Source organism: Monodelphis domestica, chromosome 1 (genome assembly GCF_027887165.1).
Source record: "Monodelphis domestica isolate mMonDom1 chromosome 1, mMonDom1.pri, whole genome shotgun sequence".
NCBI classification, from domain to species: domain Eukaryota; kingdom Metazoa; phylum Chordata; class Mammalia; order Didelphimorphia; family Didelphidae; genus Monodelphis; species Monodelphis domestica.
In genome coordinates this window covers 270884711-270910931 of record NC_077227.1, presented here as the reverse complement: position 1 = coordinate 270910931, position 26221 = coordinate 270884711, and the positions used below count along the sequence as shown (strand labels likewise).

At 36.5% G+C, this 26221-nt stretch overlaps 1 protein-coding gene across 2 annotated transcripts in view; it reads right to left on the bottom strand.

The window, feature by feature from the left end:
* PRKCH (protein kinase C eta) overlaps nt 1-26221 on the bottom strand; it is a 286419-nt gene that overhangs the window by 183516 nt on the left and 76682 nt on the right. For both annotated transcript variants that reach the window (XM_001377520.5, XM_007472981.3), the window contains exon 2: nt 20321-20384. In XM_001377520.5, coding sequence (XP_001377557.2) covers nt 20321-20384 — 64 coding nt within the window. The remainder of the gene's footprint in view (nt 1-20320; nt 20385-26221) is intronic.

The following is a 26221-nucleotide window of genomic DNA, read 5'->3' as shown; positions in this document are numbered from 1 at the left end:
ACCTACCTAGCTGCCCCAATAACTTCTTATAAAGCAAAGAACCAGTATTAAGTTATATTTATTTATTAGCTTATTTTGTGTTATCACAATGCCTTTCTTGTTGTTGTTCAGTTATATTTGACTCTTCTTGAACCCATTTGAGGTTTTCTTGGCAAAGACACTGGAGTAGTTTACCATTTCCTTCTCCAGATCATTTTATAGATAAGGAAACTGAGACCAACAGGGTTAAGTGACTTGTCTAGGGTCACATAGTTGGAAAATGTCTGAGGCTGGATTTGAACTCCATAAGATGAGTCTTCTTGATTCCAAGCCCAGTGCTCTGAGCCACCTAGCTCTTACTTATCTTACTCAGAGCCAGTTAAACAGATTCTAGGCACAGTAATAAACAGGAGAAAGAACACTGACGTTAGCAGACTTGAGGTCTGAGCTCTATGACTTTTAATAAGTCATTCAACCTAAGTTTCTTCATCTGAGAGAGGGAGGGGCAACTAGTACATCTCATAGGTCTTTCTCAGCCCTACATCTTGTTAATCTACAATCAGAGCTTCCTTTATATGCTCTCCTTCATTATGTTCCTCTTTCTTCTTCTCTCACCTCAGTTAGGAGCTCTTAATTCACTCCAGGCTTTAGAGTCCTCCTGCTTTCTTCATCCCTTCCACCATTAAACCATTAAAGATATGATAAATAATCACTTATATTGGGTGACAGAATGATTCATTCACACTAGTGTTAGAGTACCTCAACTTTATCATTTTAATTTCAAACTTTGAATTTTTAAGCAAAGAATAAAAAAGCTTTCCCTTTTCTTAAAACAAATTCATTTACCAAGTAGCTTGGAGAAGTTGTTAGAGGAATAGAGAGATAGATGGATGGATTTATTAAATTCTTACTCTGCACCAGGCACAATACTAATAGAAGAAAGCAATTTGGTTCCTGACTTCAAGGGGCTTATATTCTAATGGTGGAAGAGAATGACTAAAAGGGATTTCGAAGGGTGATCCATGGAGGTATGCAGATAGCTGTCAAGTGGTAGGGAAGCACCATATGGGAAAAGATGAGGCAAAAGTTTGTCTATCAAAGCATTGTTTTCCAGAGGCAGAGACGAAATTTTTAGTGGGAAAGAAATGAGAAGTGTCAAGGCCCAAATAGCATAAAAACAGTAAATCACGGGGTTCATGAAACTATACAAAACTTACTGGACTGGTTCTGAAGGTAAATTGATTTAATAGTTTCTTTTTAGAGTGAGTATATATACCTGTCAAGGATCATCTCTGGTCCCTCCCATAGGAGGGACCTGGGGTTGGTCATGGAAGTTGCTAGGACTAGAAAAATCACATCACAAAATCATACAATATTAGAATTTCTCTGAACCTCAGTTTTCTTATCTGTAAGAGATTAAGGTTAGATTCAAGGGTCCTGCCTTGTATCCTAACCACTGTCTTCCCCTCCTGATCTGAAGATTTCCAGACATATATTTTATGTTTTCTGACATTTTTTTTCTTATTATAAACCTCTTTTTGGACATACTTAACCAAAGAACAGTTGTGTGTATTCTATGAGGTTAGCACAGTGCCTCATTCAGAATTTGCACAGACCTAATATAGGTGCATGTTGAACTGAATTGGGTATGACATTTCTGAAAAAGGATCACATGAAATGATTTCATTGGAAGCAGTGTGATGTGGTGGAAGGATCACTGTATTTACAATCATAAAATCCAACTTCAGATCCTTACTGCTGCTTAGCACCTATGTGCTAGCACCTGGACAGTTCACTTCCTTTTGTCTTTATCCATAAAATGAGGTGGTCAGACTAGATGACCACATAGGTCTTTTACACTTCCAAGAACTATGATCTTCTTATAAAGCAGTCATTAATAATTCTCTAAGAGTATATAATATTACATTTGAGATTATATAAGATTAAATAATATAAAATTACAGAGAAGTTTGGTAAATATTAAAGTACTATATAAATATCAAATATTATCAACATTTTTATGTAAATATCTTATCTTCCCAATTCACCTGAAAGCTCTTTGAGGAAGGGTCAGTGTAAACAACTTCTTTGAATACCCCCACAACATCTAGCAGTTTCATGCCATAAAATATGCTGAATAAATGTTTCATCATCCAAAATGTTTTCATCCTCTTCTCACCTGATTCTGGGAACTTATAGGTGAGATTTGACCCTATCTTAACTGAAATAAGGACACAAGGTCTTGATTTATGTCAGGCCCCAAACTATGCTACCCACCACTCCTAACCCTAGTTAAGGGTTGTCTTTCCTCCTTAGAACATAAGCTCCTTAAGTCTGGTTTGCTTGCATTTGCATTACTAGCACTTAATATGGTGCCTGGCACAAAGTAAGTGCTTAAGGAATGATCTATAAGGGGCAGCTAGATGTCTCAGTGGATAGAGAGCTAGGCCTGGAGGTGGGAGGTCCTGGGTTCAAATCTGAACTCAGACACTTCCTATCTCCGTGACCTTGGGCAAGTCATTTAATGCTCATTGCCTAGCCCTTACCATTCTTTTGCCTTAGAATCAATAAGGTTTAGAAGGAGGGAAAAAAAAGAAAACGATCTATCTCTTTAGTCCTTCTAGCATCTGATAATAGAAGGAAAGAGAAAGAAAGGTGGGCTAGAAGTTGGATATGACAGAAGGCTTGAGAAAGAGACTTTTTTTTAAAAGGATTAGAAAGGTCTTGACGTGTTGATAGGCAGATAAAAAAGGAGCCAATGAAGGTGAAGGAGTACTCTAAGATGTATGAGTAAGGAAAAGGGATTGCTGGGACAAGGCTTTGGGGGAGGTGGGAAGGGATGAAATCAAAGGCTCTTAAAAGGATTAGACTTGACAAGGAAAAGTGATACTTCTTGCTCTGGAAAAGGAGAAGAAGAGAAAAATGGTTGATACTGAGAAGTTTCAAAGAGTTGGACAGAGAAGTTGAAGGATTTAACTGGTAGTACCTCAAGAAGAGTATTGACTTTGAGAGCAGAGAACCTGGGCTTCAATGCTACTTGAGTGACCAGGGTAACCTCCCTGGGACTATTTCTCCATCTATAAAATGAGAATTTGGATTAATGACCTTGGAGGTCCCATCTAGCTTAGCTCTGTGATCATATGATCTCAGTGAAACAGGAGGGCAAGCTACCACCTATGAATGTGAGAGGTGAAGATGGTTAGGACCTTGAGGATAGAGAACAAGGTTTCAATCAGTTCCTTTGGGAAATGAAGTAGGAACTCATTACTAGAAAATATAAATTATTAGGATTGCCAAGCATAAGGGAAAATCCAACAGAGGTTATGAAGCAAAAATTTATATTGGATGAAATCAGCATGCTTTTCATTACCTACATTTAGAAAATTGGGAGAAGCTGTGTGGAAATCAGATGATGGAAATTACCCAATGTTGAAGATTTGCAGGCCAAGACTGGTTATGGGGGCAAACTTAATCAGAGATAGGGAGCATAAGGAGCATCAGGACCAGAGATCCTAATAAAGGAGAAAAGCAGCTATGGACTCAGGAGAAAGAATAGAAGGCTATGGTCAGAGAGTTGATAGTGAAAGTTAATGATTTTGGAGATAGTGCAGTTCTGTGAGACTTTTACTTATTTCCAACTTCACTTGTTCTTTTTCTTATGTGTTAACAATGTTTTCCTTTTTTTTTTAAGCTGTGTGTGTTCAGTTGTTTTAGTCATGTCCAACTCCATATAACCCCATTTGTATTTTTCTTGGCAGAGGTAATGGAGCACTTTGCCTTTTCCTTCTCCAGTTTATTTTACAGATAAGAAAATGAAGGGAAACAGGGTTAAAAGACATGTCCAGGGTCACACAGCTAGTAAGTGTCTGAGGCCAGATTTGAACTCAGTAAGACAAATCTTCTTGGCTTCAGACTCAGCACTCTATCTACCATGCATCACTCAGCTGAACCTGGCATTTTTTGTTCTAAATTTTCTATGATTAATGAAATGACCATGCTTTTCTCCTTGGCAGGAGTTGACTGCTTATTTGGCATACTGAAGATGAAATTCATGTTCAGGTAGGCAATGAACTAAATGGTCTCTGAGTCTCTTCCTAATTATGAGATTTTTTTGAGTCTGTGTAATTTTTAAAACTTGAGTAGAAATATCAAATCTGGTTCATTCAGAGTAAACTAACATCTTTCATCAACCTCTACTATATAGAGAGTAAACTATGAGAATGGAATGAAGTCTATGCTGTCAGATGCAGTCAGCTGTGTTATATTTGATACAGTGAGGCAGCTGGTGGTACAGTGGCTAGAGCCTCGAATAGCCTGCCTCAAATCCTGCCTTAGGCATTTATTAGCTCTGTGATCCTGGGCAAGTCACTTAACTTATTCTAGCCTCAGTTTCTTTGTTAATAAAAGTAGGGATAATAATGACACCTATCTTACAGGGTTGTTGTAAAGATTAAATGTGTTAACACATGTAAAGGGATTTTATAAATATTAAAGTATTAAATAAATACTATCTATTATGATTAATTTTCACTCTTTATTTGAAGAGAGAGGAGATGATGTTTATGCCCGGGAATGACAGTTACATTAAAAAATTTTTAAAGAAACCCCAAAAAACCCACAATAGTTTATAATCAATGCCACCAATTATACTCTACCTACTCACTTTTCAAACCTGTGCCATCTGGTTTCTGTCTTCATGACTCAACTGAAACTACTCTTATCATTCCATACTGCCTACAAACATGCCCATTCTCCCCCATCCTGGGGGAAAAAAAAAGAAAACACAAAAAAACCTCTCACTTAATCCTTCCATTCTCATTATCATCCTATATCTTTTTCTGCCCTTTGCCCTTGAAAAGGCCTTCTAAAATAAATGCATCTCTCCACTTTCTTCTTAATCCATCACAATCTAGCAGCTTCTGATCTTATCATCCCACTAGAACTGCTCTCTCAAAGTTGCTATTTATCTCTTAGTTGCCAAATCAAGTGGCTTTTTTCTCAGTCTTCATTGTCCTTGACCTCTCTACAGCTTCCAATACTGTTGATCAAGTTCTTCTCTTTGATATTCTCTTTTCCCCAGGTTTTTAGGACATCTTTCTCTCCTGGTTCTCCTCCTACATCTCTGACCACTTATTCTTATTTTCCTTTGCTGGAGTGCTGGAGTCTGTACCATCACACACTTTCAAAAGCAAAGGTGTCCCTCAGGGTCCTGTCCTGAGCCCTCTCCTCCTCTCCCTCTATATTATATCATTTCATCAGCTCCTATGGATTTAAATACCATTTTTATGCTAATGATTCTCAAATCCTGCCCCAACCTGCTGACCTCCAATCTCACATCTCCAACTGCCTTACATTGTCTTACATTGGATAACCAGTAGACCTCTTACTCTCAAAGTGTCCAAAACTGAACTTATTGGCTTTCCCCCTAAACTCTACCCATCTCAACTTCTCATTTAAATAGAGGGCAACATCATCCTCCCAGTTCTTCAGGCTAACAAACTGTCATCCTTCTCCATATCCAAGTTACTAATGTTGTCAGTTTCACCTTTAAACAGCTCTTGAATAGCCCCACCCCCTTTTTTCTGACATTGCCACCACTCTAGTGTAGGTCTTCATCACCTCATGCTTGGTTTATTAGAATAGCTTGCTAGTGGGTCTGCCCACTTCAATCTATCTTCATTCAGCTACCAAAATGATTTTCCTAAAGTACAGTTCTGACTATGTCATCCTCATGGTGCCTCACCGCCAATAAAACTCTAGCAGCTTCCAAATGCCTCAGGATCAGCTACAAAATGCTCTTTTTGGCATTCAAAGCCATTCACAACCTAACCGCCTCCTACTTTTCTAATCTTCTGATACCTTACTCCCCACCACATTATATTCAATCCAGTGGCACTGGCTTTCTTACTGTTCCACAAAGAAGACATTCTATCTTTCAGCTCTCAGCATTTTCTTTGGTTGTCTCCCATGCTTGGAATGTTCTCTTTCTTACTTTCTGTATATTGGCTTCCTTTAAATCCCAACTAAAATCCCATTTCATACAGAAAGTCTTAATTCCAGTGCCTTTTCTCTATTATTTCCTAGTTAAGCTCTATATGGTTTATTCATTTGTTTGCTTGTTGTGTTCCCCATTAGACTGTGAGCTTCTTGAGTGCAGGATCTGTCTTTTGCCTCTTTTTGTATCCCCAAAGTGACTGACATATAGTAGGTGCCAAATAAATGCTTATTTGTTATTAAAGTTTTTCAATGACCTCATGATGGCCAGGTCTAGTGGTGTTTCTATAGTCCTCATTTTCCATGATTTCAATGTAGCATTTGATACTGCTGACTCCACAATCCTTCTTGATGTGTTCCCCTCTTCCCTGTCTTCCATAGCAAAAGGTTTTTCTGCTGTACCTCTAACTTTTCTTACCGTATTTAACTAGTTTTTCTTCCTATTCTGGTAATTTAAAAAAATCCTTATCTTACTTGGAACCATATAATAAATATCAGTTCCAATGAAGAAAAGAGTTAAAGGCAAGGCAATTGGGGTTAAGTGACTTGCCCAGGTCACAAAACTAGAAAGTATTGAAGGTCAAATTTGTACCTGGTACCTGCTGTCTCTAGGTCTGCTCTATCCACTGAAATACCTAATTGCTCCATCTGTCCATGTTAATATTCCCAAAAGTAAAGTCCATGAATTTTAAAAAATTGATTATTTTATTTCACCCTTAATGGTTTTCCTTTGTATTTCTCTGCATTTTATTTTGTTCATTAAAATGTAATTCATAGAAAGATTCTATAGGTTTTACTGGACTGTCAAAGGAGTCCATGCCCTACGTATATGAGAATCAATTTCATCTGCTTAATGAAAGCTAACTGTTAAATTTTCTGCATGTACATTTACACAGAAATTGACAAACATACCAATCAGGACTTGATTTATTGTTTTGTGTATTGTCTAGACTTAAGAAAGTGATAAAGGAAATGTTAATAATGCAGATTAAAATTAAAAGTATGCTCTACATTTTGGGGGACCCAGTTCTTCAACATTTACCTGCACACCACTGTCCATTACACATACAGAAAAGATGAAGAAATCTATCCTAAATTATATTTTTTTCTCTATATACTCTCTTTACAATCTAATTTCCTCCTCATGGCTTCAAATATGAGCTTTAGATAGTTTCCAGATCACTAGTGCTGGCCTATAGTCTCAGCTTTACACTTTATCTATATATGCTTATAGGCACAAGAAGATTAAAATTGATCTTGTAGCATTTTTCTTATTGATTCTATTTATAAGTAGCTGATTTTGTCCTATAACTGCTTAAGTCATGGTTCTTTGTCTCTGAACTTAGTTCAGAATTCAGTTGGTCTATAATGGGTTAAGTTTAGAAATCCAGCTCTCCTGTTTATCACTATTATTTTCTTGCCTCAGGGAATTTTTGCTGGCCTTGGAGACTGTGTAAGGAAGAGAACTGGGCCTGATAGCTTTAGTCACCAAGCTATCCTTCAAGGATGTCTAGTTTGCCGTCCAAAAGTCTAGCCTGCTATCTTGCACCCAGATACCAACAATGAGCCTTGTCTAATGGCAGAAAAAGGGGGTTGTTGCTAGCCCCCATTACTAAAATTCCAACCAATCATGTTTCTGGAGCCCCAGTTTTATAACTAACAATTCTTTATTCAATTGTACCTGTTTTGATACATGTTCTGCTGTTTTGTATTTTTTAAAACCCTATAAAAAGGGAATGTGTCTGCTTGGGGTCTTTGGCGTGAATAGAGGCAAGACACTGATCTATTTATTGACACATAGCATTCCTCTATTAATAAATGTTAACTTGCATTGCCATATACCTCAGTTTACCCTTTTGTTAAAATTATACTGTAATAAGCAGCGAATGGATAGAGTTCTGAGTCTGGAAGATCTGAGTTCAAATATGGCCTTAGGTACTTACTAGCTGTGTGACTATGGACAAATCTGTATGGACAAGGGGTGTATGGGGTGCTCAGGGAGGGGTAATATCTCTGGTATGGAGGGCTTGTCGTGTTCTTCTAGGGCAGCTCTCCAGCCACTGACCCTCACCTGACACCCAGCTCTCACTTGTGGCTCCCAGTAGCTGCTAGCATGTGGCAGCGGCTACACCCCGGGCAACGGCTTCGACAGGCCGGCTAAACCTTGTGAGGGTAGCCATTGGGTTGTAGACCCCTGGTGAACCAGGGCTTTGCTCACCCAGCATGTGAAGACTGCTTCGGCGGAACAGGCAGAAGAAACCAACAAGAAGGTTCAACGGCTGAGATGGCGATGCAGCAAGGCACTGTGGAGTGCTCAGGGCATGATGGAGCACAAAAGACAACACGGCCATCCAATGCAGCTGAGGAAGTCTCCAGGTGTAACAACTTTTTGTGCCACTGGACCCAGGCTTCCAACGCCGAGAGAGTGGGACTGTCTCTGTGCATCGACTTTTCCACTTAAATCTTCATGCACAAGTGTCTTTGTGCACAAAAACGCACAAAGACAATCGTCATCCTCGGTTCGAGAGACAACCAACAACGACTATGGACAAGTCACTTAACCTCTGTTTATCTCATTATTGTAAAATGAGGATAATAGCAACTACTTCAAAAAGTTGTTGTGAGGATCAAATGAGATAAGAAAACCTTTAGCATGGTGCCTGGCACATAATAGATGCCATATAAATGCTTATTCCTTTCCACTTATAAAACTTCTCCTGGTTGGTCTACCAGAAGCCAAAACTCAATATACCCAAAACACAATTGTGTTTTTCACCTAAGTGTGTTCCTTATAACTATATTCTTTTCCTCAGTGACACCACTATTTAAAAAGTTTCCTCCAGTGTTAACTTTAACTCTTCCACTTCATATATAGTGGGCATCAACTCCTGTCAATTCTATATATGCAACACTTCATGCATGGATTGCTTTCTCTTTACTCCTAGTAACATCAGACATTGCCATAATTATTAGACAAAGCACAAAAGTGAAATTATTCTTTCCCTCCAAATGCTTATATTCTAATACAAGATGAGTAACATACAGAAAATGTATAAAATGAAATCAAAATGAGTTTGGGGTGAGGGGGTACACTAGCAAGAAGTAGGAGTGACCAAGAAAGACTTCATGAGGAAGCAGTACTTGAGGTTCATTTTGCAAGGAAGTTGGAGATTCCATTAAAAGCATGGAAAATAGATAATGCAAAGATACAGAGATAAGCCAGGAGGGCCAGAACACATGAGTAAAAGGATAGAAATAAACATGTAAGAAGATGGGTTAGGGAACAGGGGGGTCACTTATATATTGATACCTCTGTCCCTTCTAACCAAGAGCACTACAAACAATGCATGACTAAAGTAAATGTTTTATTTTATTTTAAAATCCTGACAAAAGTCTCCAAATAAAGAAATGAAGGTGATATATTATTCATATCATTAAGAGGTAAACTGGTGGAAAAACTATTCTTGCCAGGGGAGAAACCCCTCCCCCCCTTTTTTTTAAGAAAACTAAATGTTAAGGGACAAAACCAATCACTGAATCATTCTTCTCTTGAATATTGCCTGCACCCCCATACCTCCTACCCCACCACCTTAATGTCAATCCTCAAAATGACATCCATGCACATACATGTCAGTTCCTTCTCCTTGTAGGAACCTTAAGAAAAGATGGGATTTGGTAAAGGAAACTTAAAAATAAATATTAGACAAAGTTATAATTAGATGTAATCTGACTATATCCAACCAAGCAATTGTTACACTTGAAACTTGGCTCATAAGTCTTTTTTGTTCCTTGAATATTTTAGGTTATGATCCACATTGAGAAGACCCTGGGTGTAAAGAATGGGGCAGCAGCACTAATAGTTGGCAAACTCTGAATTCAACATGTCTGTTAATTGTTCCACTATCCAGAGATGAAGAGGCCAAACATCTTTCAGAATAGTAGTTTTGAGAAAATAATAAAAAGAAACTCAAGGGAAATTTTGCAAAATGTAGCCTGTCAAATGAAGTCACAGGAGAAGAATGGAATGGAGAACTCAATATTTCCATTTTCTTCTAGACCCAAGCCTAAATGTATAAATACATAAAGAAGTAATTTTATATATAAATAATCCATCATATTTGTACTAACATGCTATTTTCTAGATTATCAAAGTTGATTTTATGTCCAAGTTTAAAATAGAAAACTATTAGCTGTTATTAATTTTTAAAAGCAATGATTATTGAACAGTCATTGAAATTCTTTGTTTAAGTTTCCTCATCTGTAAAATAAAGGGGTTGGACTAGATTTTGCAGGATAGCCCACTACAATCTGCCCAACAAGTGGGTCATCCAGCCTCCACTAGATTTCCAATAAGTAGAAGCCTTCAAGAGTTCACAAAGGAAGATATTTTGATTTTGAGCAGTTCCAATACTTTATTGTGTCAAGTTAAAATCTGATTCCCAATTTCATAAGAATTAAAGCTGGAAAAAAATCTAAGAGGTCATTCAGTCAAACACACTCTTGTTTAAAAATGAAGGAATTGAGGTCCAGATAAGTAAAATGTAGTAGCCTAGGAACACAAAGAAATAAAAATACTACAATCAGAATTTAAACACTCTGTCTCCAAACAATCATTCATCTGTGCTACCCTATTTCTCTTAATTCTGGCCTCTTGAGTCAAGCAGACAAGTTTAATCTCTCTTTTACTGCCCACTACATGTGCTTTTCTTTTCTCTTTATCCATTATCTTTGTTCTCTCTCTCTCTCTCTCTCTCTCTCTCTCTCTCTCTCTCTCTCTCTGTCTCTCTCCTTATTCTCTTTCTATTCATTTCTTTCAGATCTCTCCAATTCGCAATGATACCCACAAATACTGTTTAGTCTATTGCATTCAGAGCCTCAGATGGATAATGAATGGGGAAAAATACTTATCTTTTCCTCGAGAAAGAAATGACTAGATCAATTTTTATAAAAAAATTATTTTTCTTTAAAAATTATATGCCTATTATTTATGGTAATTAACTATAGGCTACAGGTTTAAAGTAGCAAATTCTAGAAGACATTTGTTGCTATTTGGGGCATGTGGTTGACCTTTTAGCAGGGAACCTAATTATTTGTAAATTGGTGGGTTGACACAGGAAATTTAAGCAGACAGCTAAAGCGCTGTCATTTGTGAGAATGTTCAGTGAGAAAAAGATTAAAATCTTGCTTTTTTATAAACCTTCATTTCTTTACCTCAGAGACAAAGCAGACATCAGAATTCAGTGTATCCTCCCCTCCTTTTAAACATAAAAGTTTACATATATGTGTATGTGTATGCATATATGTAGACACAATCCTGTGCATTTCATTTTCAATTTTATTGTAATAATCTAAAGTACAAGATATTTCCCATTTTTAATAAAGACCTAAAGCATCTTTCATTTAGGTGGTATTCTTTTATTTTACCTTTTTTATTCAGTCATGATTTTTTACTCTAAATATATGAATTTTTAAAAGCTATGTGTTTTCTCTCTCCAAAGGATGATACAAAGGTCCTGAAAGTTTGCTTTTAGAATTCAAGCAAAGGAGTTAAGTTTCTCTAATTTATATGTATATGTATATATATATATATGTATATGCTCATATATATGTAAATATATGAATATACAGTAGCTTTTTAAAAATGTCTTTTAATTTCTCTGACTTGGTAACTCCTTTATCTTTCTTTTCTTTTTTTAATTAATGACATTTGGTTTTATATCATATTTAATTCTCAATGTATTGCTATCCTCCTTGCCCTATCTATGGAAGGTGAAAGAAGAAAGAATAATTGCAACAAATAAGGGAAAGGGTGAATGACCTCAAGTCTTATAAAGGACTAAGTTTGGTTACTGTAATTACCTAGCATTCTGTTTTGTATTCTTTCCTTTCCTTTTACATTTCTGTCATTGTGAATATTGTTTTCCAGGTTCTTCCCTCTGCATCAATTCATGTGATCAGTCCCTCACTTTTAAAGCAAATTTTGGCAATAGGATATACTTGACCTGTTATTTAGAAATGGGAAATCTAGGGTTAAAGTGAAAGAACTTTTCCTACTCTGAGTTCCACTTAATTGGCATTTTCTGACCCAGTTTAGCATTTATATGATATTTTAATTTCTTTCCAACTTGCTCTAAAGTAATTTTTAAAGTCATTCCTTACATTTTTAGGATTCAATTCATTGTCATTACTCCACAAAGAGTAGAAAATTGGATAGAAAGAAAGCAAGAGGAATCAGTAGTTTCTGATAGTAGCCCAGGATTAAGTGTGCTTTGAACCACACAACTCATGCCTTTACTCAAATATTCTGTTACATTCACCAAAATATTTTATTGCATTCATGCCCAATCAATGGGTGCCTATTTTGTTTCCAGTTATTTGTTACCACAAAAGGTACTCCAACAATATTTCCCCCTCAAGCCTTCAAAAGATGATTTCCTCAATTTATTGCAAAAATATCCACATTCCTAGAATTTGCCTTCTCAGCAGGATTTGTGGTACAAAAACAGGAACTAGGGGCCTGTTCACCAACTTTGAAATACAGCACTGAAAGTCAGGAGAATTCAGTCATAATGGATTAAAGTATCTATGATTTCTTCTTGGAGGCTTCCTCTACATATTTCTGATAATAGGTCATGAGGGCTCAGGAGATGGATTGACAAATAGCATAAATCAGGGCCAGATGGCTTCACATGTACTCTGGTTTTTTCTGCCAGCAAAACATTCTTTGCCTTGTAAAAGGACAAGCTCCAGAGGCTTGTACAATAAGGTACAAGGTTCAATTATCTAGTGTGGTGAACCATTCACTTTGATCAGCCCATTGCCTCTAACAGAGGGCACAGTGGTGGCAGTTTTCTTTCACCTGAAAACTTGAACAAACAAACCTGGGGCAGATGCTAGGATAGCAAAATGCTAGTGGGCAGTACTTTGGAGGCAATGGCAGCTGCAGAAGAAGCAGAGGCTGGTGACAAAGAGCTTCTCATCCATAGTGGTACTAATGCATGAAAATAGCTCCAGCAAAGCATTAACATACTTGTCTTCCTATAGCTTCTACAAAGATTGATTTCCCTTTTTGTCATCTTTGACAATTTGCTAGATACTAAGTAAAACTTCAGATTTGGTTTAATGAGAATTTTTCACAATGATTTGCATATCTTCTTTTAAGAACTGTTCATATCCTTTGATCATTTATGTGTTGGGGAATGGTTCTTGGTCTAATAATAAATACAGATGTATTACATGGATATTCACATTATCTTGATATCAGACACTCATGATAGATAATTAATGCAGTGATTTTTTTTCTGTTTGCCTTCTTATCCTAGCTTCACTAATTTTATTCTTAAAAACAAGTTTCAATTTCATGGAATTGATAATGATTACCTCTATTATTTGGTTAATGAAGAATTGCTTTTCTAGTTCTCCAAATTGCCCATGTCAAATATAGTTTCCTCCCCACCCAAGTAAATCTCAGGTTTTTAAAAAATTTATTTAGCTTTATTATTTCTCATTCATGCTTCTGTAGTTTCTTCTGCTTTTCTACATTTTTAATCAATACCAAGAAGCCATGATGATGGCTTAAAATAAAATAATTTTAGTATTCATTTCATCCTTACAAGTAGTTCACATACCATCTTCTCTTTTTCCTTCTGTGCCTCAATTCAAGAACAAAACAGTGTTCTGTGGTAGAAGTCATGCCATGCTCTGAGTCATGAAGCCCAACTTTATCACCTGTTTTTATGATGATCACACACCATTCCAAAGGCCAACTTTAACATCTCTGCTTGTTATTCAGTCATTTTTCAGTTGGGTCTGACTCTTTGTGACCCCATTTGAGGTTTTCTTGGCAAAATGCTGGAGTGGTTTGCCATTTCCTACAGTCACACAACTAGTAAATGTCTGAGGCCAGATTTGAACTCATAAAGATGAATCTTCCTGGCTCCAAGCCCAGTACTATATTTTGTGCAACATATCTCCCTCTCTCATGGAAAGGAATAGAGTTCTGGTAGATACAACTATTCAAAGAAAAGTAGAACTATAATGTGCAAACAGAGCATGAAAAAGAGGAAGACACAGCAAAAGAGACTGGAAAGGATAGAGATAGCAATATCATGAGAATCTAGAGGAGAGAAAGTGATTAGTATCTAATGCTACAAAGGTCAAGAAAGAAGAGAAATGAAAAAAGATCATTAGATTTGGCCATTAAGAGACAATTCTTAACTCTGGAGGAATCATTTCAGTTAAATGTTGGTGCCAAAAGCCAGCTTGCTGAGTTTTGAGAAGAGAGGAAATGGGGGAAGCAAGTATAAAAAAATTTTTTTTCAAGGTTAGGAGAGAAGAGAAAGAGATAAAAGAAGACAGATAACAAGGATGGCATGGTCAAGCAAGGATGTTTTGAGGAAAGGGGAGCATGGATATGTTTGTAGGTAGCTACAAAGGGGACAGTAAAGACTGAAGATTAGAGAATGTGGGAATGATAATGGAGGTAACACTGCCAGAGAAGATGAGAGGAGATGCAACAAAGGGTGAATGTAAAGTTGGTTTTGGCAAGGGGAAGGGTCAGAGATGGGAATGAAGGAGACAGTAGGAGATGTCAAAAGGAGGTTAAAAAAGGAGCAGAAGGGTGATTGGCAACTTTGAGGCAGGTAGCCTCCCTTTTTTCAGTTAAGTAGGAGGTGAGGTCTTCAGCTGAAGTGTCTTAAGAAGCCTTAGGAGAGACAAGTTTGAATACCCAAAATGGTGAATGGGATGATAAGTGAAGAACGAGTAAAAGGATTTTCTTGCTTCTATATCTCTGGCATGTTTCCTATGCTGAAGTTTTTAGGATGAGAAAATTTTTAGAAAACAACTACTTTATCATCTTGCTAATGTAAATTTTGGTATTAAGACACAACTGACCTATCATTTATAAATGGAAAATCTAGGGTTAAAGTGAAGAACTATTCCAAACCTCAGTTATGTGGCATTTTTCTGACACAGTTTAGCATTTAAATGACATTTTAATTTCTTTCCAACTTGCTCTAAAGTAATTTTTAGTCATTTCTTACATTTTTGTGATCTAATTCAGAATCATTATCCCCCCCCCAAAGAGTAGAAAACAAGAGGAATCAATAGTTTCTGATAGTAGTCCAGGATTAAGTGTGCATTGATTCACAACTCTATTGAACCAAAATTCTATTCTATGTTAACAAAAAGGAATGTGGCCTTGTAGAATAAGGAATACTGTCTCTGATCCCATTATGTTAGACATACACCCTAAGGAGGCCAAAGACAGAAAGGCCATATATTATATGTACACATATATACAATACATATTCATATTCTTTTGTAGTACCTTTTATGGTAAACAAAATGTTTTCTCATTGATTAGCTAAACTAATTATGATATAGAAATGTAAGAGAATGGAATAGTCAATGTGAGATGAGAACTGCTTAAGAGTAAGCAGACCCAGGAAAATATTACATATAAAGTCTGCAAAAATACACTTGAAATGAACAATAAAATGAAATGTAATGCTAGGTAATTATACTGACCAAGCTTGGTCATGGAGGAAAGATGAAATAGTATACTTCCTTCCTTTCATTAAGAAATGGGGAAACATAGGTATGGAACCTTGCATATTATCTGGGAAAATGTACTAGGCTAAGCAGGATTTTAATCTACTATCTTGCCAAGTTTGCTTCTGGAGCTGTCACAAGTAACCCTGAAGCTGCCACCAAATGCACCGTCCCATCAACAGCTGTATGGGACACTATTTGGCCACCAAATTTTACCCTCTGCACTTAATGAAGAAACTGCATCTTGAGTATTAGCAGTAGCATGAGACACTGCTGAGGAGGTTTGGCACAATAATATTTATACATATACATTAAAGAGAAGCATCAGAGTCAGTCTTAGAGATATTAAACATAAATATTAAATCATGTTGGCAAATCAAGAGGCACCATCCTAGCTCAAGTTCTTGCTCCGTCCAGGTCCCAGAGAGCCTGATATTTTACCATTCTTGGGGACTAATCAGTCCCTTCTCTAAGCACTGTTTTGTTCCCTTAAATTGAATACTCCTGGAGTAGTTAGATGGCATGGTGGATCTAACAACAGATCTGGAATCAGGAGGACCTGGGTTCAAATCTCATTTTAGATACTTCCTAACTATGTGATCCTGGGAAAGTCACTTAATCCCATTTGCCTAGCCCTTGTCCTTTTGTCTTGGAGTTTCACTTGAATACTCCTAAAAGGTATATACTTCCTTTTTAACCCATCATTTGTCACCAGCACTGTGGTAGGAATGAGTTTACTAGGGCCACTCCTTCCTTGTCAAAAAGTCTCTCATTGTATGAAGATGGTGAAATTCTGACATTATACAGTACAGGAAGTGGTTGGGGGGAGAGAGATAAAAAGGACAAAAGACAGACAGTTTCCAAAAGTGCACTTTGCCTAATTCACAATTTCAATCAAACAAGTCCTGGAAAAGAGTTGATTATATTGCAGCTACAGTTAATGCACAGATATCACTAGGAAAGAAGGTCTCTAGTATAGTGGTCCAGCCTTCTGCTGACTGATTTAGATGAAGGTACATATGACATACATATCAAATTTGCAAATAAGATAAATTTGGGAGGCATTGCTAATATGCTAGGTAACAGTAAGAATAAAAAACAAACTCACACAACAAATTAGGAGATTAATAAGACAAAATTTAATAGGGATAAATATGAAGTCTTATACTTGGGATTTTTTTTTAATTCAATTAGGAAAGCATGGATAGACAACAGGATATGTTTAAAAAGATGTGGATATTTTAACAGGACCAAATGGCAGCCCAAACACACACACACACACATACACACACATGCCAAGTGCCCAGATTGCCATAATCTCAGGCTGCATAAGAGAAGCACAGTATCTAGAGCAAAAAAAGGGTTGTAATCCCACAATAAAAGGACTATAGATTGGTACAGACCTCTTTTGTTCAGTCCTGGAAGCCAAATTTATGAAAGACATTGAAAAACTTGAGAATGCCCAGATAAGAGAAACCTGAATTGTGAGGGGACTAGAAATACAAGGGACAGAAAAAGAAACTAGGGATGTTTAAACTGAAGACTATGGGAAAATATGCTAACGATTTCCCAGTATCTGCAGAGATAATGGGATGAAAAGATATTACATTTTTTCTGCTCGACCTCTCCTCCTCCACCTACTCAGAAGAGAATAACAACGAGTAATAATTTCAGGAAGGCAGATTTAAGCTCATCACAAGATAAATTTACCTCACAATTAGAGCTGCCCCCAAATAAAATGGCCAGCTACTTCAGGAAGAAGTAGATGACCATTTGGCAAAGCCATGTAGAGATTTATGTTCAGGACCCAGTTATATAAATGAACTGTGAATTTCTGTCCAATTCTGAAATTAGTTGGCTCAGGAGTTGGTGAAAGCTTCTTCCCCAATTAATTTTGACTCCAATTTATTTCATACTACCAATAAAGGCAATAGATATAGGAGTGCCAACTTCCTCCTTTGAAATTTCCAAGATTTTGCATCTTTTTTATGCACCCCTCTCATCAAGAGGCAGCTAAGTGTCATGGGTGGGATAGAGTGCTAGGCCTGGAGTCAAGAAAATCCATCACTCTAAGTTCAAATATGGCTTCAGACACTTTACTAGCTGTGTGACCCTGGGCAAGTCACTTGATCCTGTTTGCCTCAGTTTCCTCATCTGTACAATAAGCTGGGGAAGAAAATGGCAAATTACCCCAGTATTTTTAACCAAAAACAAACACAGAAGACCATAGTCAAGACAAAACTGAAAAATGAAATCTCATCCTACTTCCAATTCTCCATGCCTTTTCACAGACTGTCCCTCACATCTAAAATAGTTTCTCTTCATGACTCTATTGGGATTCTTAGCTTCTTCCTTCAAGAGTCAGCTTACACTCCACCTCCAGAATCCTTTCTTGATTTCCCTAGCGGCTAATATTCTCTCGCATCCAGAAGCATACAAGCTTTTCTGGGGCAAAATACTCTTTTATCTCTGTGGCTAGAGGACCAAACACTGGGATTTTCCCATAGCGGGAACTAAAGAAATTCTTGTTTAATTACTTTAAGATTCACTTCATATACCACTACTTTCAAGAAGCCATTCCTCTAGCTGAAGATCTCTCTTTTCTCCTATTTTCTCATCTCTATCCCTTTGCCCTAGTATATGCAACCATGTATTATACTTACTTATATCAGTTAATAAGAATTTTACTTGTTTTAATGGGGGTAGCTAGGTAATACAGTGAATAGAGTACTAAACTCAGACCCAAGAAGACCTAAGTTCAAACTCTGCCTCTGACCCTTAGTAATTGTATGACCTTGATTAAGTCCTTAACTTCTTTCAGTCTCCATTTTTTTATAGGTAAAATGAGAATCGTACCAATTTTGCAGAGTTGTTTTTTGAGGCTCAAATGAGATCACATGTGTAAGCCTTAAATGTTGTTATTACAGATGTGTGTAATAATAATTTTATTTTCTACTAGATTTATAATTGGGGGCAGAGGTTGCATAAATTTCCCATTTGGATTTCTTCAGAGCTACTCTTACTTTCTCTCTCTCTCTCTCTCTCTCTCTCTCTCTCTCTCTCTCTCTCTCTCTCTCTCGTATCTTATTGGTACAATGAGATTTCGATGAGGAAAAGTCTTACACAAATGCAGACTGGCAATTGTTCTACAAATTATAGTTTGGAGAGTTGCCTGAGACCCTGAGACTAGGATAATGCTGACAATATATGTTAGAAGCAGAACTCGAATCCAAGTCTTCCTGATTCTGGGGCTGGCTCTCAATCCATCAATACATGCTACCTCTTTGCTTTGCCCTCTTTGAGGATAGGTACCATGTCTTATGGAGAAGCCAAGTGGCACAGTGGATAGGGTCAGGAGTCAGGAAGATTCATCTTCCTGACTTCAAATCTTACCTCAGACACTTACAAGCTATGAAACCCTGGACAAGTCACTAAACTCTGTTTACCTCAGTTTTATTATTTGTAAAATGAGCTGGAGAATGAGATGGCAAACCACTCAAGTATTTTTTGCCAGAAAAGGTGGGAGGATGGCCTAAAGTTTGCTAATTTGCAATGGGGTCATGAAGACCCCATGAAGAGTCAGACATGACTGAAAAATGACTGAATAAGATAAGAACACCATGTCTTGCTCATCTTGTATTAAGTAGAAATTCATCAATATTTGTTGAATAAATGATAAAGACAGTTATTCCAGGACAGTAATATGAAAGATAAAACTATTATAAGATATAGTTTAACTTATTAGAAGCTTTAAAATGGAAAAGAAGTTACTTCATAGGTTATAACCTATAAAAATCAAGTAAAATCCAACATTTAAGCCTCCATTTAATCTGTTCCTTTTCAATTTTATGTAAAATGGTCTTTCCATGTTCTATACTCCTAATATTCATGTTCCATATTCACAACACTCTCTTCATTTTGAGAATTCTTGGCTAAATAAGTATGTTCTGGGCTCACAATAAGAGGGTTCTAGCAACAATGCACTATAAAATTAGACTCTATATTACTATGTACTATTGAAGCAGCCAGGTTTCCCAGTGGATAGAGTGTCAGGAAGTTTCATTTCCTTAGTTCAAATCTGTTCTCACACACTAGCTGTGTTACCCTGGGCAACTCTCTTAACCCCATTTGTCTCAGTTTTCTCACCTGTAAAATGAAATGGAAATGCAAACCATTCTAGTATCTTTGTCAAGAAAAACCCCAAATGGGGCCACAAAGAGTTAGACACAACTGAACTATAACAAAAATAACAAATGAAGATCACACTTACTAACTCTAGGTCCTGGACAATGCAAGATCTCAAAGCAAAAAAAGTAAAAAAAAAAAAGCAACAATCTAATGATTAGAGGTGGGGGGATGGCTCTAAATTTACTAACCTGTATAGTAATTCAGGGTAGGACTTTAGCAGAAGCACCAAAACAAAACTATATGGCTAATTCCTGAGGTTTTGAAACCTCAGGAACTATTTTTTAAAGATATGTGTGGGTGCAAACTACAAATTATGAAGTCAAAGAAAGACAGGAAAACAACAAACCAGAAGAGGTGCAAACTAGCAAGCTGTATTATTGAGTGAAGATTATAATTAACATAAAATAAGAATTTAGCTAGTTTCTCAAACAGGATACCTACAGATTATTAGGTAACCATATATTAGACAGGAAAAATCTTAAAAAGAATGCTCCTGAGAAAAAGTTGACATTTTGTAAATTGTTTTGTACATGTGTGTCTTCTAAGATGTTGTTTAAAATGTGAAGATATATATGCTGAAAATCTGCAAAAATGTTGCCCTTACCTTCAGTAAAACTTCCTGTAAGAGTTATGACCACAAAAACTTTCCCCTCTGGCTCCAGATCCACCTAAAAGAGAAAAAAAAAGTTTTATTTTAAAAGCATTTTTTTTGTCTTCATGGTTTTCAAAAGCAGATTTCACATAATGCTTTACAGATGTGTTATCTGATGTCTAAAGGGGTAAATTACACCCATAATTTCTGAGCCATTTTCCCTGTGAACTCAACCTTGTATGTAAATGCCTGAAGGTTGAGGGAACAAGTGAAACTATAATTGACAGGTAGGAGTGCAGAGAATTAGAACTAAAAGAAAATATTCAGTACTTTTGTTATGATTCTTTCCTGAAATACAACTGAAGCTGGCCCCAACAGCACAATTCACACACTCTTTGACTTTAAAATTTGTTATGTTATGCAAATTAGACAGATAGTCAGTGCTTTGTCTTACAAAACCCTTTCTTCAACATACTGGACATTGGGAAATAGTGTAAAGACTATCAATCATTTTACAGATGTGAAATGGAGGCTAAGAGACATAAAATGACTTGCCTATTAATTACTAAATTACAAAGAAAGGCAAAATAATCCCTGCCCTCAAGGAACTCACAATCTAATGGAAGATGACACTATGCAAACAGCTATGTACCAGATAACCTCAGAGGGAAAAGCAGCTAGATAGCTCAATGGATAGAGACCAGAATTGAGAAGACCTGAATTCAAATTTTACCTCAGACACTAGCTGTGAGACTCTCAGCAATTCACCTAACCCTATTTGCCTCAGTTTCCTTTTCTATAAAATGAACTAGAGAAAGACATGGCAAAGCCCTCAGGTTTCTTGGCCAAAATAAAACCCAAATGGCATCACAAAGAGTCAAACATTACTGAAAATGCCTGAACAACAATAAATCTCAGAGGAAAAGCATTAACATGAAGGAGGACACAAAAGGGCTTCTTATTAAAGGTTGGGCTTCACTGATGCTTGACAAAAGGGAAAGAAGCCAGGAGTCAGAGGAACTTTCAGGTATAAGGGATAGGCAATGTGTCTGGAGATGGAATCTTAAAGAAGACAGAACTTTGGCTGAGACTTGAAAGAAGCTGGGAAAGCCTAGAGGATGAGGTGTAAAGGAAGATAGGTTCAAACACTGGGAACAGTCAGAGGAAATTCTTAGATTTGGGAAATGGAGTGTTGTGTGTGAGGGGCAACAAAAGAAGCCAGTAAGATAAAGTAGACTAGAGGAGGAAAGATTAGAGGAAGTAGGCTAGGAGGAAGATGAGAAAGGTAGGAAGGGGAGAGGTTACAAAGAGTTTCAAAAGCAGCAGAGGATTTTGTATTTTGTCTTTCAGAATACAGGAAACAGTTCTCTAATCCTGACTAATTTTGACTTCCAGATTCATTGCCAATATACCAATATACCACTGTTGCCTTGAGTATACCTATATATATACCTCAGAATGATTAGTGACTTCCTTAAGGTCAGACAGCGAGTCAAGATCAGAGTATACCCATTAGGTATTTTAACAGAACACACATCCTACTTTTTTTCAAATCAAAATGTGCCTTTTTTACAGTCATTTAATTTGTATAGCAAACTGTTCTCATAATTTCTCCCTCCTCCATCCTCATGATACAAGTCATTACCACACTGGTCACCACATTGTAAATTCTTTTGGCATCCAAACTGGTTGGTCACATGAGGTTTATGTCTAATTTAATAATTCCCTCCAAACAATCTTGAAATCATTTGTGAATTGATTATCTCTACAGAACAAAAGCTCTCAAAATATAGTTCTCTGGGGAGATGACTAAACTGAAGGTCAGCTTTTAATTGTCTCCACTCCTGCCTTAACATGTCAAGTCGAAAATATGTTATTTTTACACACCACTCCCTTGTCTTCAATATAAAGACCTGGCAGGGAATACACAGAATCACAATATAAACTGCTTGGTAGACACGGAGCTCCATGCTGCCTCAGGACAGATTGACAGTAAGTAGCATATCGGCAATCATCCAAAGACTAGTCCTTGAAAAGAGAGCTATAATAATAGCCCTGCAGGTCATGAGAGAATATGATTCCACAACAGAGGTGTTCCAAGGTTTTCTTGGTAAACAGAGGGAGTAGTTTCTAAAATACAATAGGTCTGGTATGGCCAGACTTCTATCTATGAAGAAAAATGATCTATGAGACTTCTGTTCCTGTATTCCTCAGTATACTAAAAAGTGACTGAACCTCACTCTATAACCTTTTTTGCCCCTCACAATCTACCATCTTTCAGTGGAGAAGACTTCTTCATTCCTAATATAGGTATAGTCTAGTGGAGTACAAATTCTCTGAGTACAAAAACTATTTTACATTTTGTTTTGTAGCCCCAGGAACTAACTGTGTGTTGTTTAATAAATGCCTATTGAATTGAATTGGTTTATATCTCTAGTAAACAACTTTGGAAAGATGCTCTTCCTATCTAGATCATCTATTTTGATTATCAGTATGGAATAGGCAAAATCTGACTCTTGCTATAGTTCAGAAATTAGAGTTCCTAAAAATAATTCACATTCCTGCATGAAAATTACAGTAGTCTTACACTAGATATGTAAATGTAAAGTTTGATGATATACAAAATGAAACATTCTTTTTTTTTCCTCCTATTCCCCAGCTCACATCCTCCCCAGGCCTCAGACTTTGACATTGTTCTGTGTTTATACTCAGAAAATTTCATCTGCTCTTAGAGATTTAACAATTATTTCCATCTTGATGGCTCAATTTTTTTATTTTTAGTTTTGCTGTGTGTGTGTGTGTGTGTGTGTGTGTGTGTGTCTGTCTGTCTGTCTGTCTCCCCTTCCTCTCCTTTTCTCTCTTCTTTGTTACAAGGGATGGTGGATCACTGGGTAGGAGAGGGAGAAGCAAATATTTGGAAATATAAATGATATAAAAACAAGATATCAATGAAAAATTAAATTTTGTTCAAAATCTTTTTTTAAAATGTCTTCTCCTTTTTTTTCTCCTTCTCACTATCAAATTCAACCTATTCTTCAAGGTTCAGTTCAGATATGAGAATCTCAATAAGGCTTTTCTCACTCCGGTCCACTGTTAGTGATTACCAGAAATCAAAAGGAAAAAATGGATTCTGAAAACTAGTGAACAGTCTGGAGATTGAACATGTACAGGTAACAAAAATGAAAGTCAATTAATTAGTGGGATAAGAATCTAGTCTATAAGCAAGTCTTCAATCAGACATATAATAGATACATCATCCATATTCACCAACTAGACAACAGAAGGGACAAAAACCTAAGAAAAAGATCTTGGCCACAGAATAAACCACAAATAGCAAACAGGATCTTTATGCTAAACCAGCTTCTCACCACCGAGGATTTTATGTTATTCCTGCTGAGACAAGTACCATTACCAGTGTGGTTTGTCTAGGCCTGCAAAGAGAAGCAGGTAACTGGGAACATCATTTGGCTGAAGTGTGCACAGGGGAGACACAGGGAAGAATAAAAGGAAAAACATAAATGGAGACAGATATCCAACATCCACACTAATCTTCCCTTCTCAGAAGGCCAAACAAGTTCAATCAGTGCTGCGAGAGTTCAATAACACACCATCTTGCATTTGTTGCTTAACTATTGATAAGAGTATGTTTTAATTCCCTAATGAGACAATAAGTTCCACTAAGGGGCAATATCTAAAACTTCCTTGGTGCCTTTTGCACATTGTGGGACCTTGTTAAAAATTTTTTGAACCTGTAATTCTTTCCCCTTGCCTCTCACCTAACCAAATCTTACTCACTCATAAGGGTGAGTGACTACAATGGTATATAATCTCAGGCCATCCCAAACTGAAGTACTCTCTCCCTCTTAATCTTTCTGCTTGTAAATTATCTCTTAGATTTCTTTCATTCTCTCCATTCCCACAACTACCACAACAGTTCTTAAAACCTACTAACTGATATTTCCATTTCCCCCCTCTCTGATCCATTCTGCATTCTGCTGCCAATATTATCTTATTAAAACACACATATAATCATGCCACTCACCTACACAAATATCTTCCTTCACCCTTATTGTTTCTAGACCAATAATAGCTATCATTCACAGAACTCTTTAACAGTTATGAAGCACTTTATATACTTTTATCTCATTTGATCCTCACAACACTCTGGGAGAAAGGTGCTATTATTATTCAAACTACTTTGGCTCTAGGAACAAAAACAATTATGTCACATCATTCCTGCATTTCAGTTCTTGGACATTAATTAATTAATACCTAGCTTAGAAATACCTAGGAGTTCAAATGAGCACAATATATCATCTAAGATCTGAAATAGAAGAATGAAATACCATAAATGCTTTTGCTCCTCTGGAGTTTGAAGGATAAAGGAAACCACAGGCTTGGAATAAAAGCATATATATGGGATTCCCCAAAAGCCTCTATCATTTTTATCATTATTTAAAAATTATAATCTTAATAGTAGTATTCTAGGTATGAATAGCAATATTTAACATATAGTACCTACCTCATGGCATAAGATTACATCAACACACCTTTATTAAGCACTTACTATGTACTAGTGGCCATATGAAGATAGTAAACAGTATGAGTATTACTATATTATTTTTAGAAGGAGCTGGACAGCTCAATAGTTTGCATGATAGACCTGGAATCAGGAATACACTTGTTCAAATCTAGTCTCAGACACTTACTAGCTGTGTGACATTGGGCAAGTCATTTAACCACTGCTTCAAGTTCTGCAACTGTAAAATGGAAATAATAGTAGTATCTACATCTCAGGATTCATTTGAGGATGAAAGGAGACAATATTTGTAAAGTGCTTTGCAAACCTTAAAGTTCTCCCAAAATGTTTTTGGAGTCTAGTTCTAAGCCAATAGCCTAAGGATAATTAATTATGCATGAATTGGCTATGGGAATATGCTACAGAATACTTCCAGCAACAGTAGATCTTCCTATTGCCCTTCAGAACAACTATTTTTCATTGATCATTAAATTTCATTTCATTATATTACACTCATCATTATACTAATAAGACCTTTTTTGAATCCTGAATTTTTTTTACATTCAAAAGATTGCTAATCATTTTTATGTGGCAATTAAAACATGTAGGGGGACATTGAGATTGAGACATAGGATTGAGAACCAAGCCTAGAGATGGGAGGTGCTAGGTTCAAATCTGACCTCAGACACTTCCCAGCTGTGTGACCTTGGGCAAGTCACTTGACCCCCATTGCCTAGCCCTTACCACTCTTCTGCCTTGGAGCCAATACACAGTATTGACTCCAAGACGGAAGGTAAAGGTTATTTAAAAAAAAAAAAAGAACTCCTTTACAGACAAAAATTGCTTGCAAAATTAGAAAGCTTTTTGTCAGAAGTTGAGTTTAGGCAGTATTTAATACCATCTAACAAAATGAGTTTATATATATATATATATATATATATATATATATATATATATAATCTCTTTATGAAATGTCATACTACATAAAAAATTAAAAGAGAACTAGATCAGGTACTTTTTACAATTAGGAATGGGAAAAGAGGAGACCAAAGAAGGGAAAGAATCAGTCACAGAAGATAAAATAAATCATTTTGATTACATGAAACAGAAAACAACAAAAACAATTCAACTAGGAAAAGGGAAGCCAATAAATAGGGTAGGAAATCCTTGGATCAAATATCTCTATTTAGGATCTGATACTTAACATATAGAGGATATTTATACATAAAAATAAGTCATTCCCCAATGACTAGTCAAAAGACATGATGAATATTGTTCTAAAGGATTGCAAACTATTGACAATCACATGAAATTTTGCTTCAAATCACCAAGAGAAATACAAATCAAAACAACTCAGCAAATTGAGAAAGATGACAAAGATGAAAATAGGCAAT